The sequence below is a fragment of the Tinamus guttatus genome, unplaced genomic scaffold (assembly GCF_059628265.1).
Source record: "Tinamus guttatus ecotype Peru unplaced genomic scaffold, ASM5962826v1 Tinamus_guttatus_pri_ptg000226l, whole genome shotgun sequence".
Classification (NCBI taxonomy): domain Eukaryota; kingdom Metazoa; phylum Chordata; class Aves; order Tinamiformes; family Tinamidae; genus Tinamus; species Tinamus guttatus.
The window spans coordinates 5,236,837-5,256,859 of NW_028288760.1; the positions used below are offsets into that span (position 1 = coordinate 5,236,837).

The 20,023-nt window shown below is 35.2% G+C and overlaps 1 protein-coding gene across 1 annotated transcript in view; it reads left to right on the top strand.

Moving 5' to 3' along the window:
* RALGPS1 (Ral GEF with PH domain and SH3 binding motif 1) overlaps nucleotides 1-20,023 on the top strand; it is an 83,586-nt gene that overhangs the window by 49,201 nt on the left and 14,362 nt on the right. Inside the window, exons 9-11 of the mRNA XM_088525419.1 lie at nucleotides 12,356-12,493; nucleotides 13,519-13,612; nucleotides 15,616-15,683. Coding sequence (XP_088381545.1) covers nucleotides 12,356-12,493; nucleotides 13,519-13,612; nucleotides 15,616-15,683 — 300 coding nt within the window. The remainder of the gene's footprint in view (nucleotides 1-12,355; nucleotides 12,494-13,518; nucleotides 13,613-15,615; nucleotides 15,684-20,023) is intronic.

Below are 20,023 nucleotides of genomic sequence, written 5' to 3' on the forward strand. Positions count from 1 at the left end.
TCATTTCCCGGTTACCTTTTGGCCTGCAGATACACAGAGCTTCCCAAGGGAGAGAAGCAGGGAGCAGAAGCAGTGAAACTAGGTGGTCGCCAAGATTGTTTGCCAAGATATTCAGGTGGCTAATGCCTGTGCTGGTCAGTTCCTTAAATCCACAACTGTTTGCAAATCTGGGCAGGCAGGTCTTTGCCTAGATTACTACTTGAGTTGACTGTTTCATTTTCACCTAAAAATAAGCGCAAGCAAGTAAGTAATAAGTGCAAACGCAAATTGCACTTATTTAAGTGCAATTAAATGCCTGTATATTTGCCTGAATAAATCGAGCTAAACAATATCTTCTCTTGTTGGTGTATTTTTCATTCATTAATGCTATTACACACAGAGGAGAAAAAAAAAGATTTGAAAGATCAAATGTAGACAAACCGCTTTTCTTGGTCCTGCCTCTCTTCTGAACATGAAAAAAAAATGCATTCGTGCACAGATAAACCTTTTGATTGTTTTTTTTTCTTTTCCGCAAGAGTCTAAATAGCCTATTTCTCAAAATGTTTCCACGTATGAGTGATTCAAAACTGTGTATGACAAAAGCTTTTTAATTGTTCGATATGTTACAGTTTGTCTTTTGGGAAAAATAAAGTTGCACTCATCTGGCAGAAGACAGGAAGTTTTTATGCGAAATGTGAACAGAGTATTTGATTGTTTGGTAGAACACTAGGAAGAGTAGAAGAGAAAAAATAGCATTAGCGCAGGCCTTTTGCTTGGACAAAGTGGGAATGTCCTTTCCTTGGTATTGTGATATTAGATGAATTTCATTGCTTTTATTAAAGGCTTTATGCTGAGTAACATGATTTTCCAAATGTTTAATAGTTGTTGCATTGACTGACTTTTCAGTACTGAGAATCTCTGAGGTCAGCTTACATTTAAATATCCATGATTAGAGAATAACAGATTCTACTAATAGTGGTAGACCCCTATTATTTCTGGCTGTGAAAGCTGACACTTTCACTCTGACTTTTCACCAGAGTAATCAGCAAGGCATGATTGAATGTTAGACTTGGCTTTGTAACTAATGGTAATACTGTAAAACAGCTGGTCATAGAAATTAGCCGTGGATTGGCTGAGCCAGAAGCTCCAGGCTATGCCTAAAAGGCAAGAATGTACCATAGATAAGAATATACCATTCTTAAAAGGTAAACATCAAGAAATCAATAAAACAAACAGAAAAAATAAACTGTGTAGTTAAATTGCGGAATTCATTGCCACAGGATGTTGTGAAAACAAAAATGGTCGAGAAATGGTATGATAAATTTAAACAAAAATTCTTTGTGCGAGATCTATCTCAGGAAGTCCTTAAACCACAGAATACTGGCTACAGGAAGTTACATCTGGAAAATTACTATTGCAGCTTTGTATTTTTCTTATGTTCTTTCTCTAAATATTTTCTGCTTTCTGACACTGGATAACAAGGTGTGTGAAACTGTCATGAGTCAGAAGGCACATGCTGTTGGCATTTGTTGGCAAACAAATAGGGATGACTAATGTTTGAAAGAATCCTTTCTCTTTCGGTTTTGTTTTGTGGGATTAATATAATACTCCTACAGTTTTTATAATAGTACAAATAATTGAACTGTTTCTGAAGTATGACGTGACCTTAGGCTAGGGCTAGTGGTAGACTTAACGGGTTTGGGGCAGAGAGAAAACTGAATTGCTGTAGCAGGCTCTCTGGTTTTAGGGGAGAGACAACAGAAGACAGAACTCCCTACAGATCTCCCTGTGCTGGTGAGGACTGTCAAGGCCCAGGATGCCACTGAGCCTTTTGTAAAAGGGCTGAAGCACTGCAGGGATGCTGGGAGAGTTATCCAGTTCAGTAGCTGAGTATATTGGCTAGCAGACTAAGCCTCCAGCAGGGAGTGGAAGCAAATGTTTAAAAATACTAAAATGAATCAGTATTGCAAAACTTATATTTTGTAATATGTTTTTGCCTGCTTTGTGAGAAAGCATTGGGAAATAATTAAGCTTTCGCGTACTATTCTGACAATCTGAACTCTTAACTGGTGTAGAAAATAAAGGAAACTAAATCATTTAGATTAGATGTGAGTGGATTAGGCATTTTTGTGCCTTCAGGAACATCAGGTTTTAGGTTGCTTTACTTTTACTTTGCCTTATTAGAAGTCCCAGTGAACTTTTATACTTGCAACTCTATAAAGAATTGATATGTAGTATCTTCTATTGAAATATAGGGATTATCAGATACCATGAACATCTGAAAAGAAAAAATGTGTATAGTACTATCATTCACTGGATGAAAGAGGGAAAGGGAGATTATTCATGGTGTCTGTGCATATAGGACAAAGAGCATTAAAAAAACAAAGAGTTTGTTGTTGTTGATGTTGTTTTGTTTGGTTGGTTGGTTGGTTGTTTTTTCCTGTAGGAAGGCAAGCAAGAAGCTAGTCTGTGTATTTCATTAACAAAAACTTTACAGAAATTTCTGAAACAGGTAAAGAATGATCAGCAGTTAGTGTGGTTTATCTACAACCAGCTCTGGCTTTCACTCTGAGAATACTATCCAAGAAATCTGGAGTTGCCTAAACCAAAATCATATATCAATATGCCTGCGTAAATCTTGTAATCTACATGTAGAATTTGCCATGCCAGTTGCATATTAATTTCTTGAAAAGAAAATAACCTGTCCACATAGACATTTTAGAAGGCAAATAATCCATCATTTCATCTTGTGTTTAGGGACCCTACTGTTTGCTCTGCATCCAAAGCAAAGCATTTTTGATACTGAGATCAAATATTTTTATTTAAATTTCTGTTTACAGCTCAAGTGTTGTCCATATCTTGTACTCAAATATTCAATAGGTGGGACTACTGAGATGAAACTGTCACTTGCCTGTTGTAGACTAGTGTCTTCACACTGCTACCGTGCTGGCCTCAGTCACATGTTTTGCAGAAAGGATACCATTGTGCTTTGTGGCGTTGTCCTCCATCATTCAGAGGCATGCAGTCCACAACTATCGTTTAAACCGTCACGTAAATAAGATAGATACTGAAGAACAAACCCATCTTTTTTTCTGTAATGTTATTTTGAACAAAGCTTGATGATCAGCAATATCAAAATCTGCTGATGAATCTGAAATAATAAACATAGACGTTTTTATCTTAGGAGGACATCATCTGTTAAATCATCATTTCACAACTGCTATTCTCTAGTCACATTTTTGTCAGCATGAAATGAGGTTCAATATGCAGGCCAGTTGCGTAGCCTTATCAGCAAGTTACTGGGGAACAGGGTAAAACTGTATAGGAAAAGGAAATGTAGTTCAGCCTTCTACTGAAATCAGGGCTAACTTCAGAGTTAGGTGAGATTGCTTATGGTTTTGTCCACCTGGGTTTTGAAAATCTCCAGAGACAGAAATTCACAATCTCTCTGGGCAGTGTTTCAGTGCCTGACCACTATCAGTGATGGATTTTTTTTCCATTCCAGTTGGAATTTCCCATGCTGCAAGTTGTGTCAGTGCCTCTTGTCCTGTTGCTGTGAATCTTTCAGAGGAGTCTGGCTCTGTGTTCACTGCAACTGCCACTCACACTCCTTTTTGGTAGGTAAATAACTGCAGTTACCTTCTGGCCTCTCTTCTCATCTCCACGCTAAGCAAGCCCCATTTCCTAAGCCTTTCCTCATGTGTCACATGTTCCTGCTTCCTGGTCATCCTGGTGGTCCTCTGCTGACCTCTCTCCAGGTTGGCATCTGTCTTGTACAGGGATGTACCAAGGCTGGATGGCAGTATTTCAGATGCGGCCTCATTAGTGCCAAGCAGAAATAAAGAACTAATGTTTAACACCTTTTATGAAATTAAATTGTATCCTATTTGATTGCCACGTCTCTGCAAACTATAAAACATTTAACAGAGTGGCTCTCTATTAAGCAACTTTTCCTGACAACTATATGTTTGCACTCTAATCTGCCCTAAAAATAAAGTGAAATTCATAATGTTGTTTTCTTAAAACTCCTTAACAGTTATAGAGTGGCTTTTCTCCTTATATGTCCACTTAGTGATTTTTAATCAGTTGAGGCATTCAAGCTTCTAATATACGGCTCCATTATAAGGTCTTTCAGCTTTTGAGAGGGAATTGTGATTGTACTTTTTTCTGGAGTTTGATGATCATTAGTTCTCTCTTTTAGCTACAGAGGGAGCAAAAATAGTACAGTATAGCAGATGGTCTTGCTAGAAAGTGGAATTAGAAAAGGAATCAGTGATTGCATTTTATTTATTTTTGTAGAATGAATGTTTATTTTTAGATATCTATGCTTTTCCCGAAAAATGTTTAAGAATAGTGTAGTTGTCTCCCATTGCTAAAGCTATTGCTTATGCACGTATCCTCTGATTGGATTTGCTTTTGGACTTACGTACATGCTGTAATACTGGCAGTGTAGTTTCCCTTATTGTTACTAAAAAGTTTTTTAAAATGACACGTTTTGTCAGTTGTGTTGAATGTGGGTTGAGTCCTATCTTTGTGCTGCTGAGTTTGTTTTTTCATGTAGTTAATCTAGTTTTAGATTTTGTTCTGATAGAGGTGACGAAGGCCATAGTGTTTTTTTTACTAACGTTTTCCTGTGAATACATGACACTATTTGTAGGATCCAGTTATAACTTCTTGGTTTTCATGAAGTAAAATCATTTTTAGGAACATTTATGGCCATTATTGATTTTTCTGCATTTTCATGTTTGATTAATGGATTCTTATATTAGACTCGTTTTTTGAAGCTGTGAAGTGTATTTGCCTGAATAATCCTAAGGTTTTTTTCTGACAAATGCTGCCTACACTGAAAACTTACTGAAGCAATTATTCCATTGAAGCTGAAGTTGGATATGATCATTCCAAAAGAATGCTGGGCCTGTAATAGAATATCTCTTCCAGAATAAATATTCCAAAAAAGTTCATCTGAACTTTCCAGGCACACACAAGCCCTAAGTAGTAGTGTGGCCATTTAGAAATGTCTGTAAGTGAAACCGGGAGAGAGAGATTATTTTATACGTGTATAGTATGTTGGTATGAAAGAAGCTTGTTTGATTCGGTTAAGAAATGACATATGATAAGCATTCCAGTACAGAAAACTTTTGGTCTTTGTATGATGAATTGCTGTTTCAATGCAAAAAATACTGCAGACTTGCATGTGACACCTGTTGTGCTTTTTTGTTCAGAAAAAGACTAACACGCTTTCAGATATAATTGATTATCTCTAAAATAGTTATTAATGCATTCTGCCTTATCCACTAGGGAAGCATTACAGAAATTTAAAGTGTGTATACTACCAATGTGAATTTTTATTTTTGCTAGTTCTGGATGTTGAAGTTGATTAAGTCAAAAAAAAGCTATTTCAGTAGTTGTATGTTTTTGTAAGCTAAATTTTGCTTACATGTCATGATTTCAGCAAGTGTTTCAAGCAGTCTCTTTTTCACAGTTCCAATCAGTGTATGTGTCCATGCATAGCCTTGCAGTAACAAACAGTATAGTCCATATAGTTTCTGTAGTCCCTGTCTGCCCTACAATATTAGATGCATATGTATTTATTGTGGAATTATAGAAAAGACCTGGTAGGAAGGGACTTTCGGAGATTGCTTGACCCCGGGTTCAGCTTTCTGTTGAGAGGAGGGTTGTAGGTTATGATGCTTTATAAAGAGCAGCTTTCTATAAATACCAAAAATCAGTATTTCTCAGTAACATTCTGGAATTTGGAACTGTATAAGTAAAAATAATACAAATCTTTTTTTATTAAAAAAATTTACTGTCCTTCTGACTCACCTTCATTATAGTTCTACGTTTGTGTATGTGTGTGGTTTTGATGCCAAGGTCTGTCTAACTGGCATCAGGAGTGATAAATTTGGTTAAAAATCACCCTTGCTTTCCTCTGACTGATTCTATTCACTTGGCCACTGGACTGGCAACATGTATTACAAGTCACATGTTGTTGACTTGGCAAAGATTCACATACAATTCGTGGTTAGAGTATTCCAAATTCTACCAAGGCTAACCAGTATGTACATTTGGTTGTACAGATAAATTTTCCAGCCCTTAGTCCAGGGAAAAAGCCTAGTTTCTTGAAACCAGCAAAACCACAGAAGTGTTGGCTCTTTTCTTACTGTGAGCTAATCTCTTAAGAATGGAGTCTCTGGTTTTCCAGACTGCTGACTGCAGTAATTTGGGCTTTTACCAGTTAGTAGTAAGTTGATAAGTTGGATTGTCTTTGTTCTCTGCTTGATTTAGTGTGCTGCAACCTCACTAATATATGTGGGAAAAAGTTTTTATTAATATAGCTGACTAGAAATTGGAAACATATTTTTGTCTCTTCTGGTTTTCCTATCAAATCAACTTTAGGGGACAAAAAAAGAAGAAATAAAATGATTTTCCATAGATTTCTTTCTGTTATGCGTGCATGTCTTAGATACCACTTCCTGTACTAATGAATGTACTAGACTCAGATCTATGTTTTACCACAGCGTATGTGTGCCCAGGGGCTTCTCAGTTGCACATATCCTTACAAAGGGTATATGATGATGTCCTGATTTAGTAGGGAACTAAGTGTGTTAATTGTGATAATCAACTTTTGTTTTTCTTTTCTAGCATTTATTTGTACTTGTCATTGTTGTAGTAACACTATAATTTATCAAATAAATATGGTTATAATTCTGCTTAAAGCATTAAGTAAGAATAACAAATCTAAGTAACTAGACTTATCTGAACTCATCTGAAATGCTTCTTTTTCAGTTAACTGTTCTTTGCTGCAAAGTAGTGGGTGTCTGCCTAACAAAAGTGAAATACAGAAGTTGCTTCCTATTATTTTTCATTACAGAATTCTCTATAAGGTATTTAAACCCTACTTTTGTAAATTATTAAGGCTTCATAGTCAAAATACTTACTTTCATGAAGCTTTCCTTATGGAAGGAAATGCTGTCTTTCTTGCTGAACATGAATAGTGGTAACTTGCCTGGGACTGCCTAGGTGGCAGAGCAGGAAATGTGAACAAATACTTCCAGATTTCCAGGAAAATGCTTTAAAAACAGATTACCTTTTGTTTCTGCTGCTGGAGTTTAAGATAATGCCTCCACAGATCTTCTCACTGAGATATCTTCATACATATTATTTATTGGACTGCAAGTATTTTGTCACTCATAGCATCTTAGGTCATTCTTGGTGAGAACAAATCACACACCATAGCTGTTCATATCAAAACTAGGTGTGTTAACATTGATTTGAGAAGGTTTAGAGGTATGTTTCTTAAGAAAAAGAACACGTTTCTTAAGAACAACAAGAACCCATTATGTCCAAAGTTCAAATATTTGCTGCCTACCTCAGTTCAAGTTTCTCCTTCACAGAAGCCTTCAGTACTGAATGAAGAGAATAATAGAAAACTTTAATCAAAAGTGAATCAAAAGACACAAGTATATAGACTCCAGCATCCTGCCGAACTCTGCAATTCTCCATTAAGTGTTTTTCAGTCAAGTTTAGTCCTAGAAGTAGTTGTCTAGTGAGTGGAGCACTCAAAATTCTGATCTGGTTGGCACTGACTGCAGCCTTTCAGGGTCACTTTCCTATTGTACCTCAGTTTTCTTATCTTTAAATTGTCAGTGGTGTTATTGCCTTGTTTAAGTTCCCACTATGATTAAAAAAAAAAAAAAAAGCTAGGCATTATAGGTTTTTTTTTTTTCCAATTTAAAAAATAGCCCATTCCATTTTACAGAGTGTACTTTCCATTGATTCATTTAATTGTATATTATTTGGCCATGCTTTTGCTTATTCTGTGTTAATATTTCCATGATACCATAAATTAATGGATGCTGTATTGTCCACATATAGCCAGCTGGGAAATTAGTTTTAGTAACAATGGAGAAAAGTTAGAATCGCTGGAAAATGTTTTGCCTGTGAAAGCAGCTGCCCATGAGCTCACTTTCTGGAAAATATCCTGATGGCTTCACATCTTAGAGAACTTTTTCTGTGCACAGTAGCAGAAATGTAAGCCAGGGCTTGAAAAGCTAGCACTGTGTGTTTTCTTTGGCATATGGCAACCTTGAGCCTCTCCTTTGTGAGGCTTGTCTTAAAAGTCTTTTACTGGAGGGAATAATTATCTTTCCTCTCAGTGAAATAAATTGATTCTCATCAACTATTCTTATCACATCATATTTATAGAAGTCTAAAATGCCAAGAGTTTAAAGAAGAGTCTAAACCAAGGTCAAGACTGGTAATACTAAAAGATTTATTTGTTGAAAAAGGAGGGAGGAAGGAGAACACAATTGACTAGGTGTAGGTGATGTTTGTTTACAAAGAATAGGGTTCCTTTTATCCCAACATTCTGCATTCAGGTTAATTTCTCTGTTAGAATCTATCCCGACCATTTTCCTGTTCTCTTCTTTGGAACTCACAGAAGCTATGTTAATACTCCATCTCTTTTTGTTTCCATTGCATCCCGTTGTTCTGGTCCTCTTCTGCATATTAGCTTGGAAAAATTAGTTTGCCATAAAGAAATAATTAAGATCAATAGTACAAAAAATTAATCTAGATTTTATCTGGTGCATTTTGTTTTTTAGTTTTTCTTTGACAATTTGTGTAATTTCTTCACCCATTCGTTACTATGCTGTGGAAGGACTTTGGAGAACATGTGAACGAATAGGCTAAGTACTAAAGAAAGGAAGTAGATAGTTGCAGCCTAGCTGCTGCTGGACGTAATCCAGTGTGACCCAGTGAGCTGTTTGTTGGTCAAGGTGGCAGAGATCTGAAGAAGCAGAACTGGTTCAAGCCCAACTCCAGTGACTAAAAGTTTTGTAAGGTCTCAGGGAGAAGCATTAGTGGAGATCTTGTCACCTGGTTTTTCTTAAATTCACCTGAGTATTGCTGTTGATCTGTAATTCATAGTTCTAGATGATGGCAATAAGACTTAGTACTAGACATATTTGTCGTCTTTTTTTTTTTCCCTTTTTTTTCCCCCTTTAATCTGAAAAGATTTGAGGTGCAGTTCCTACCAAAAAAATTACACTAAATCTGTATTCCCAAATACAGATTTGGGAATTTTGTTTTCATTGCCCAAACTCGATACACTTCCAGAGAGCTGAGCTAGGGCATGCATGCCCAGAGTACCCTGGAAGGGTTGTGTTGCTTAGATGTCTTGCATTGCATGCAATTCACCACAGTAGTTTTCTGTGTGGCACTTGACTAGCAGATTGTATTTCCTGTTGTTTTAATAATTGGAATTCATCGGGGCAATTTAACATGATAAAGCTGCAAGAGTATAACTGAGCCACCTAGCTATTTTTCTGAGCTGTATAGTATTCTTTTCAAAGCAAGGCAAGAAAATGTGGGGAGAATTTCATCAATTGTAAACATGCTCAAAATAGAAAATGGAAAACTTTTTATGGAAGTATGGCAGACTTTTTATGTTGCACGAATTATTTTCCTACCCAACAGAATGTTCCCTTTTTTTCTTACGCAACAAAGAATCACTGACTTAGCTATGCAGTGCAAAATGTTTCAGGAATATAGTAAAGTAAATTCAGCTTTTTATCTGACCCTAAATGTCTGAGCAATCCTTTAAAGAAAGATCAGAGGTAGTTAATGTTTTTGACAGTGTTGAAATAGCTGCAGTGATCACCAAGTCAATCAGTGATTTCTATTCAGACTATGTGAATACAGCATTCACAGTAGGCTCAGTACATTTTGTGCAGCATTTTCTCAGTGCATTCATAAAGAATTTTCCTTCCAGCATCACTGAGGTCAGAGAGAGTGGTGCAATGACATCTGAGCCATGGAGACTATGCCATTTATCTTTTTAGCTAAATGCTAGAGTCAGAAATTGCAGAGCAGCACTTAACCAGGCAAAGATTTGTGCAATGTTTGGATTTCTACTGCACAGGTTTTTACAGAGCATTTTCTGTATACTGACCGTAGTGAAAAATACTAATTAATTATTATATTACTCTTGCTTTCCAAAGTACAGCATTTCCTAACTCTTCTTCTCAAATTTATAGATAAAAGAATTATCTCTATCAAACTAAAAATTTGGAATTTTAGGTTTTAGGAGCAGATCGGTTTCAAAAACATGGCCTCTCCATCAGATTTGCTTTAATGGAGATGGAAGAGCAAGTAGCACTAGAATATCAAATCTATTGGAGCTCCTGATATTCTGGTACCGGGAGTGTAAGTCCAAGACTTGAACAGTTCATTCTGAGTGCAGTAAGTTTATACAAAAGTCTTTTCTTCAATGAGCATTTTATTTGAGCCTGCCTGCTAACTTAAGATGAGCTGAAAACTTACTTTGTTGTGATCTCAGAACTGGAAAAACAGCTGTGAGTTTGCAGTGCTTTTGTACTCAACACTTAAATAGATGGTACAAAGCAAAGCTAAAAAGCTGTGGATGGTTATAGAAAGCATAAAAAGCTTCAGATTCCACATCCCTAGAAAGCTGTACAGGCAGACTTTGTGTCTGAGACAGTCCTGCCCACATCTCTGAGATGCTGTGAACTTCCGTGCAGTTGTTACCATTTCAAGACAGTTCTGCAGAATCAAAATTTTATCACACAGTGCTGAGGAGTATTTTAGTCTAATTTCACAGGCGAAATGTAAAAGAAATATGTAAACAATCAGCAAGATACTAATAATAGTTCTGCCAAAGCATTTTGATAACTGCCTATGTTTACCTTGTAATAGATTTAGTAAAAAGCCAGAAATCTGTCTCTGGCTGACCTCCTTTTAGTTCTTAAAATCATTTTCTGAAGCTGTTTTAATTCTCTTTGCTGTTGTTTAATTTTTTGCTTCAGTGCAATGGCATTTCCTGTTTGTTAGTCTCCAAATTTTGTGTAGGATCAAAACAAGCAGCAGTTCTCCAGTTCTGTGGGTCCAATTCATGATAATCTCTACTACACATTTTGTTGCCATGTACAGAGGGCTATAGGGAAGACAGGCCAGATTCTCTCAGAGGTGTGTATCAAATGGGCAAGAGGCAACAGTTTTAACATAGTTTTACATGTTGTACATAGTTGTATATAGTTGTTGTACGTAGTTGTACATGTACAACAACAGTTGTAACAAGTTGTAACATAGGAAGCTACAACTGAATATAAAAAAAAATATAATCAATACTAAAATGATTAAGCACTAGACCAGGCTGCTCTGGAAAGTTAAAGAGTCTCCATCCCTAAACGTGACTTTGTAAGTCTCTGAGCAGTGTGATCCAACTTCAGTTTAGCCCTGCTTTGAACAGGAGTTTGGACTAGATGACTTCTGTATGTCCCTTTTTATCTACACCATTCAGCATTTTTTGTGTGCCAGTGCAAAGATAAAATGCCACCAGGTAAAATTCTAATTCTCATTTAATAAAGATACCATTATGCCGAGCGAGAGCCAAAAGCAGGCTGCTTGCCGTTATATTTCAAGTTTCCAAAATTCATAGCTAAAACTTTACATGAATTTTCCATGCTGTTTCATTTTTCCTAAAAGTGGTGATTGTATGTTGTATATGCTTCACAGTCAATAGTTTTTCTTCATTTGTAATGCCTTTTAAACTGTCCCAGAGCAATAAAAGAAGCTCATTACATATCATAATGGCATGCATGAAAGTGAGATTATATGTCTTGATAAATGCAGTCTACAAGATATTTTTTGCAGTATTGTGAATTTATTTAGTTCTTTAAGCCTGCCTTTTTCCATCCTGCAATTCACAGGAGAACAAGCAGAATTTTTGGTAACTGCAGTGATCATAATCTTGTATTTGCAAAATGTCCAGGGCTAAGGCCAAGTGTTTATACCTTTTTTCAATAAAGAATTTAGTAGATAAAAAACTTTCCTGTTTATCATTTCTAAATCAAAGCTTAAATATGATTGCTTTTTGTCTTTTAGCAAATGCAGCCTGGAACCTCAGCAAAAGTATATAGTATTACCAAAATGAAGTAAATAGTGGCAGACATAGAAAAGCACTATAGTGCAGTAGAAAACTCTATTCACTGTGGCCAAATAACTGTTGTACTTGCTTGCAACTTCATGGAGATTACCTTTACTGTCATCAGTAGGTCATGGGAGCTGTTACTCTTACTTTTTTAGTGTCACTGTTATTGTCTTGCAAATGCTTCATAGTAGACATTATCCTGTATCAATGTGTATGATCAAAACCCACTATTTTTTTTTAAGAAGAGTCATAGAATGTAAATTCTAAGTAAGAATTAAACATAACAAGATCCAATCTCTCCTTTTTTTTTATGTGACCAGCCCAAAATGATGGTCAGCGGTTACTGGCTGTTCTGTTTATTGACAATACTGTAAATCTTTCTGTATAAACACTAGGTCAACTGGTGAGTTTGTTTGTTTGTTTCAGGTATTTATCTCTTAGATTTAATCTACATTGATTCTGCATACCCTGCTTCAGGCAGCATCATGGAGAATGAACAAAGATCCAACCAAATGAACAATATTCTCCGAATAATAGCTGATCTGCAAGTCTCCTGTAACTATGGTTGGTAGTTTTTTGTTTTTTTTGTTTTTTTTTTTTTACACGTATTTGGTCTTAACTGAAATTTCATTAATACGATGTGATAAGAGGTTTCTGCCTCATGTAAAAGCAATACAAGAGCTAACAAGAGCTGAGGGCTACTAAATGATTCAGCTTCCATCACTGTGCAGTTTCAACCTTGCTGGCAAATTAGGCAAATGAATATGTGTTCTAAATTCTGGGAACAGTAATAGACATTATACAAAATTTGTTTGCTAGAACAATGGAAGAACATATGGAATAAAAATATCATATTTCAAGGGGAGTTTTTACATTTACTTTATATTCTGTTTCTGCCAGAGGCAATGAGATAATCTTCTTAAGATCTTTTTTTTTTGCAGTACGTACAATGACTTTGGAGTGTACAGAGTGTTAATTTCGTTACCATTTTGTTGAAATTACTCATGTATGTCTAAGTATGCCAGCCCTTGTCCATGTCGACTTCAATATCGTAAATGTTCTTGTGCTTAGTCACATTTTTGGAATATTGAGTGCCTTTAAAACATTTGTTTTTAGGAAAGCATTAAAATTAAGTCAGATATAGCAACATGACTGCATGCTTTGATTTTCTCTAACGCAGTCAAATCAAAGCTTGCACAAAAATAACACTTTGACACTTGTGAATTGATAGCACATAATAAATCTTCTAGCTTTCCTAATGATAAAATGCTTCTGTGTTGTCTTCAACAGTTGGGCATAAATTTTGCTTGATCAAATATTTAGCATGCTCATAACAAAGAAAAAATAATAATTGTAGCCATTTTATTCTTCATAATGGCTCACATTCTCTGTTTCCTTTAAGATAACTGTGAGAACCAGAAGAAACTGAAGGATAATGCTTAGAATGCTCAGAATCATTATGGTTGGAAAAGGCCTTCAGGATCATCAAGTCCAAACATAAACCCATCAGCACCATGCCTACTAAATGATGATTTCATTTGTTTTTGTGATGTGCATATTCATCTTTTTATCTTTTTAATATTCTACAGATCATCTTACAACGTTACCCCATGTGCAGAAATACTTAAAGTCTGTCCGTTATATTGAAGAGCTTCAGAAATTTGTGGAAGATGATAATTATAAGTAAGTACCATTGTTTTCCTCACATTTGGGCAACATAATAGAAATATCACCTGTCTGTTATTTTGATTAAAACATGAACAAAAAGCCTTTGATAGAAGGGATTTGGGGATTTGCTTGGAGTTGCTGTAATATTTCTGAAAGAACTAGCACATTAAATCATAGGTCTGGTAGCAAGTTTTTAAATAACTCAACCAAGGCAGGTGTGATGCTATATAATTAGGGACTGACAAACATAATACCTCTATTTAGGTAAGTAATCAAATAAGTAATCAAGGCAACCAGAGATTTGTTAGTATGATGGTACTAAGCAAGATGTTTGGAAGAGGAAAGTTCGTAATGAAATTCCTTTAAAAAAAAAAAAAGTCTTATTTCCAGTTTTCCTAAATATTTCAGTTGAGAACCTTGTCTCAAAAGTTGTTTATACTTAGGCCATTTGCTGAAAAAAAAAGTGTTGGAAAGGATGATCAAGTGAAAGGTGATTGAAAGATGATATCACAAAGGAAGAACTGGATGACCTGGTGACCCAAATAATAATGATATGAAAATGATATGAATTTATTCTACCAATAATTTATGATATTGATCAGATGCTGTCTGTATCACCAATGAGATACAGCCATAAAAAGACAAATCAAATATGGCACTGATATTCTTTTTTTTCCAGCTTATGACGTTGTGTTTCACAAATGGAGGAGTTATGTAACAGAAGTATATTGAACAGCTGCGTTATGCATGGTTTTGTAAAAACATCGGGGAGTCCAAGATTTGTATTAAATGTATCTGAGTATTAGGATTTAATAAATGATTGTTATTTACGTATTTCCAACATGTTCCATGCTTCATAAAAGTAGGGAACATAGAGCAAAGTTAAACTAAGTAGCAATTGAGAAATATCAACATTGTAATTCATACAGGCTTTACAGCCTTGAACTAGATGCAAGAAACTGGTCATATTGCTTAATTTTACCTGATAATTTAGCAATGTTGACATATCTACAATAATTTTCATTAGTTCTAATATTTTTAAGTGTATTAAACAAATGGTTTTTGTAAATATTTAGTACCATGACATAACAGTTGAAGAAACCAAAAGTCATATTTCTAGCTTAAGTTTTTGAAAGCTATTTTAGTTCCATCGGGGTCTTGCTAATAATTCATAAAGGTATTTGATGTATTGCATGAGACTGCATGAGATTATGCAGTACTTTTGATCCATTTTTTGTGAGAATGAATATCTTGATCAAATGTACAGTATTTTTTCCTAAGCCTGACTATACCAGGCTTACAGTTCTAAGAGGTTTTGAAATGGGCAAAATGCTTGATTGCTAGTGTAGTAAGTTTAGCTGAAGTTTATAAGCGTTGCTCTGTATTAAAAAACCTTGACTTTATTCTACCATGTTTGTTTCATCAGGAGGAAAGCTTTAAATCAATCTTCATCAAAACTTCTAACATCTGTCCATAAAGACCTCTCCCCTTCCTCTTCTGTCTTATTTGAAAGAAGTTTGTGGATTTTTTTTGAACATTAATTTGTTTTGAACATGTTGTTCCTGATGGGTCTTTCCTAGCATTTTTCCCCTATTATACCGCCTTTCTGTAAGTCATAGTAACTAGTATTTCTTATTAGCTATTTCTGATTGTACAATTCCACAAGATAACAAAATTAATTCAACTTTTCATGCACAGAGACAAAAAATGTTCATTATGTTTCCATCCAAATTTACTAACTTCTGGAATTTTTTTTTTCAGATGAAATATATTAACTTACACTTTTATATTGATAGAAAATAAAAAATACCGATTTCAATATCTGTTTTCATAGACTTTCCTTCTCATTTATTTCTTGGATCTGAGGGGCTTGTTTTATTACGTATTGAGATAAATGACTACACTTCCGAAGAAGTAAATTTCTTGTGTACCATTGCTGCAGTAATTACTTTCTTCAGTTTCTTTTTGTTTTGTTAAGATTTTTTAATGTTAATTTGTCTAAAATCTTGTATTTACAGATTATCATTAAGAATTGAGCCAGGCAACAGCTCTCCACGACTAGTTTCCTCCAAAGAAGACCTCGCAGGTATAAAATTTATTTGAAATTTTGAACAAGAAGAAAATTTTAGTTACAAAAATCCTTCATTGAAGTTCATAGGGTAACCCGTTTTTTATCAAATGACCTTTGGAGGGATCAATTTCAAAAATGTGGTTTTGCTGCAATTAGGAATTTTTTGTAAGTATTGTCAAAGAACCAATGCTTCTTCATGCATATGCCTGATTTTGGAATATCCTTGGCTGGAACAGCACTGCTCCTCTGAGAGTCATAAAAATGAGTGTGTGTGATGTGGGAGTGGTTGTTTGGAAAGCAAATCCTTCAAAACCTGTCTGCCTCTACTAATGATTCAACCACCAAATAATGACATTGCATGCAACTCAGCCATCATGGACAAGCTGGTGTGTAACAAAACCATTTGGTGAACAACACTACAATAACATATTGGTGTATGCATGCAGTAGAGTGTGGGGAAGTGTTTGAATTTGGACAGCTTTTTATAGACAGCGAAACATTTTTAAGAAGCCAAGTTTAATCTCATTTTTATCTGTATCTTTTTTCAGTGTTTCAGTTAGATTCATTACTTCTCAATGCAATGCCAGGCTTATAGATGAATTCTGGGCATGGATATATCACCTTTCCTCATGTTTCATGTTTGTAGTTTCTTTGATAGTTCAGATTATGTCAAGAGTGACTATCTTAGTAGGTAACATTAAAAGAAGCTATGTTCTCCTGCGTTGTACATACAGATTAACATTTCCTCATTGGGCACAATAAGGTGCCTGATCATTCAGTTGTGTGGAACACCTATAGCTTTGAACAAGCTGTGGAGACTGCTAGTGGTAGTGACATTGTCCTGTTTTGCTAGTACATGTTTTGCTAGTTCATGTTTTGCTTAAAATAATGACATATTCAGAAAAAAAAATATTGATGACATGAACTTCGGTGCTGTATTGTTAATTTCCAGTTATGGTAAATAGTGATATTTTAGGGTGAAAGTTGTGCTGTTAGAGGGAACAAATAAAGCCAAAAAAGAGCTTAAAGTTCAATATATAAAAGCAATAGTTCACAGAGCAGTAGAGGTAATTCCCCAAAAGAGACGGGCATGTTGGAAGAAATTTAAAAGATGTGCAAAATAATTAAAAGTGCTCGAGAGATGAGTTTGAACAGAAATTTAAGGGGAAAAAAGAATAAAATGTGCTGAAGTAATAACCTTGGAAGAAAAATACTTCTTCAGGAATTCCTTTCTCACCTGCCCCTCAATGCTCAGTACAGTTACTTGTTGGGTAAAAGGTAAGGAAATAGTTCACAGGGAGGAAATCATTTTTAAAATAGGTAAGTTGAAAAGTAGTTGTTAACTAATTAGCACTTTCTTACTTATATGGGAAATTTGATTTTTTGCGATTTTGATTTCTTTGATGTTTACGAAGAGTTTTTAAACTTGAAAGTTAAAGCTAAGATATTGCATCTCATATTTGAAGAAGACATACAGGTGGTCTTTTTAACTTTTTACTTCGGTACTACTTACATTTAAATGTTTTGCACTGGGGTTTTGATACTAACATTCCATTAGGAAGATTATGAAAGTTCTGACTGAAAGGCAATTAAAAATACAGTTCCAAAGATGGAAACAAGAACCTTGAAACTGTCCTGAGCAATGCCAGCAGTATGACTTCATAATGCAGTGAGCTCAGCTGTAATGGAGAAGTCATGTTCAGAGTGATGTTCATATTGACCGAATATGTAATTGTATGGTATCTTGCAGTATTAGGAAAGGGTAAGCCCCTACATATTCTGTAAGGTTGTTCTGTTAAAATGAGAGTTAATATAATAACTAGAAGCTGAGTCTAGAGTCATTCCTATTGCTCCATTTTTCTGTCAGTATTTCCTTTGAAAGCTAGACACATTTGCAATCTAATATATATCTAGATCAGCTGCAGAATTCTTATCTATTGACAGAGAGTGAATGCCACCAACATTTTGTAATACCTAAATCATTTTTTCAATGGTTTGCATCTGTGTGACTAAATGGAATCCAGTGTGCTTTATTAAAAATTAAATAAATTCATGAAGGTAAAATAGCAAATTGAGATTTAACTAAGCATGGAGGCAATGGTTTATTGGTTATTTCACAACACTCATAGAAGAAGATGTAGATATATGTTGGTCTTGAGTAATTCTAGTCTGAAGTATGTGTATATGAGTAATGAGAAATTTCACCATGGACAATTAAAAATAGTACAACTTAAGGTATCTGTGTCAACGTTATTGGATTCAAATTATAGTCTGAAATCATCTTTCCACTTCAGTTATTATGAGTCGGGAATAAACCCACTGTAGTCAGCAAGTTTATAATGATAGGAGATGATCTGAAAGTAGTCTAGGTGGTAGTTTCATGTTCAAGTCAATGTTTTAAAGCATAGGAGTCTGAATATAGAGATTTCATCAAAACTTAAAAGCTCTTGGCCCCTTCACGGCAATCATCAGTTTTATTTCTCTGATAGTCAGATATCACAAAAGATAATGTTATTTATAACTAGGTCTAGCTGAGTTACACATATAACATACTTTCTTCTTCTAGGCTGTTGTATGTTTCTAAGTACAAAGGAAAACTCCAATACTGTGTTAATGATTCCAAAAATCTATTAAGGACATTAAGTGCAGGGAAAAGTATCTTCAGGTCCTAAATTGTAATTTCTTATGTTAATGATGGAAATGGAGTTTCCTTTTCAGCATTGCAACTTTTATCTTCTAAAAAAACTCCTGCTTTCCTTCCTTCAAAAGAAGGTAAACATTTTATTCTAGCCAGGGACACTGTGGTTTTCTCTTTTTTTCGCTTAAAATATCCTTGGGAGTGCAAGACTCAATAAAAGCAGCTATAATCTTCAATATTTCTGTTTGTAAAATAGTGGAGAAAAACATGTGTCCATTTTCCAGCTTGATTGCCAAACAGTTTTCCCGTAAATTTGAACAGGAGGCAGACATCTGATTAAAATGGATGTCTCACAACAGAGTATGTTTTGTATATTAGTGGCTAAGATGGTCTCATTTAATTACCAGATTCACATATAATAGTGAATAGTGCTTTCACAAGAAGGCTTCATGCCTTCCATAGCACTGTAGAGATTCTGGTCTCTTGCAGCAAGTATTTAAAAAGAAGCTTTAAACAGTTTAATTTTGTGTTTTCAGGAACTGTGATTCACACAACTTCTTTGGCAGCAACCTAAGTCTGTCTGTTCATTCTGTCTTGCTATAGTGAGAGCAAGTGAGAGAGAATGTATCTGGAGAGCTTATAGTATGCTAACTGTTCAGTTTCCAGTTGAATTAGCTGCAAAAGACATCTGTGTTCTTGCAGTGCTGGCTATGAGATGCCCACATTTATGGTACAGCCTGCAGACAGATCATTTTAGAAGGTGTAACTTTTTCCCAGAACAAAAGAAAATATTTAGTGTAGTATGTAGTAAATGAGTTATCCTTCTAAGCAACTAATCTCCTTAGAATTTGCAAAATAAATATAAGTCAGTATAGAAAACTTTATGCATAATATGTATATACATCTTGATGAGTTTGGGGATCATATTCTAATCAGAAAATAGGGCTCCACCATCGAAATCATTAATTTGAGGGAGGTTATTATGCAGTAGTTTGGATCATTTCTCGCACCATCACCACCTCCTTTTAGTATGCCCTGGTATAACTCTCGAGAGGAGAATAACAAGACTAGAGGTTTTACCCTGTCACTCTAGCAGTCATCTGGAGGTAATATATTTCCTTTTTTGTCAGTGGGCTAGAGTTCAGGCCATTATGTGACTCCATTCAGTTTTGAAAGTTGCTGAAGAACTCTTAATATTTATTTTAGTTAACTAAAAGCAGTTGCTTTATTTTATCAGATGTGAAGTATGTGATTTATATGTAAGAGTTGTAAACAGAAGAGATGCTGAGATGTTTGCACATTTGTATCCCTCTGGCAATAGATATACTACACTGGTGACGTCTCTGTGGCACTCCCAACCTTTTAGATTCAAAAGAAAGCATCATTTTCCATGTAAACATTTAGTCTGGCATTTAGTTTTGCCATTTGTTTTACTGGTTCCTTTGGTAACCAATAAACAGTTTGTGGTAAGTGCTTTGCAGCCAATCGTTTTGTAAAAATGTGGATTGTCTAATCCTCCTACAAGTGCTTGATTATTGCTTCATGTGTGTAGTGTCTGCTTTCCTTATGCTCAGTTAAGGTGGAAGTGGCAGAACTTTTTCTCCACGAAAGTTAACAGCCCATCCAGAAAACTTTGCCCTTGAGTTTCAAACTCAAGTCAAATCTTTTTCTTTGTGGTACATTTCATGCAAACATTTAAAATTCATTTGAGTATTTT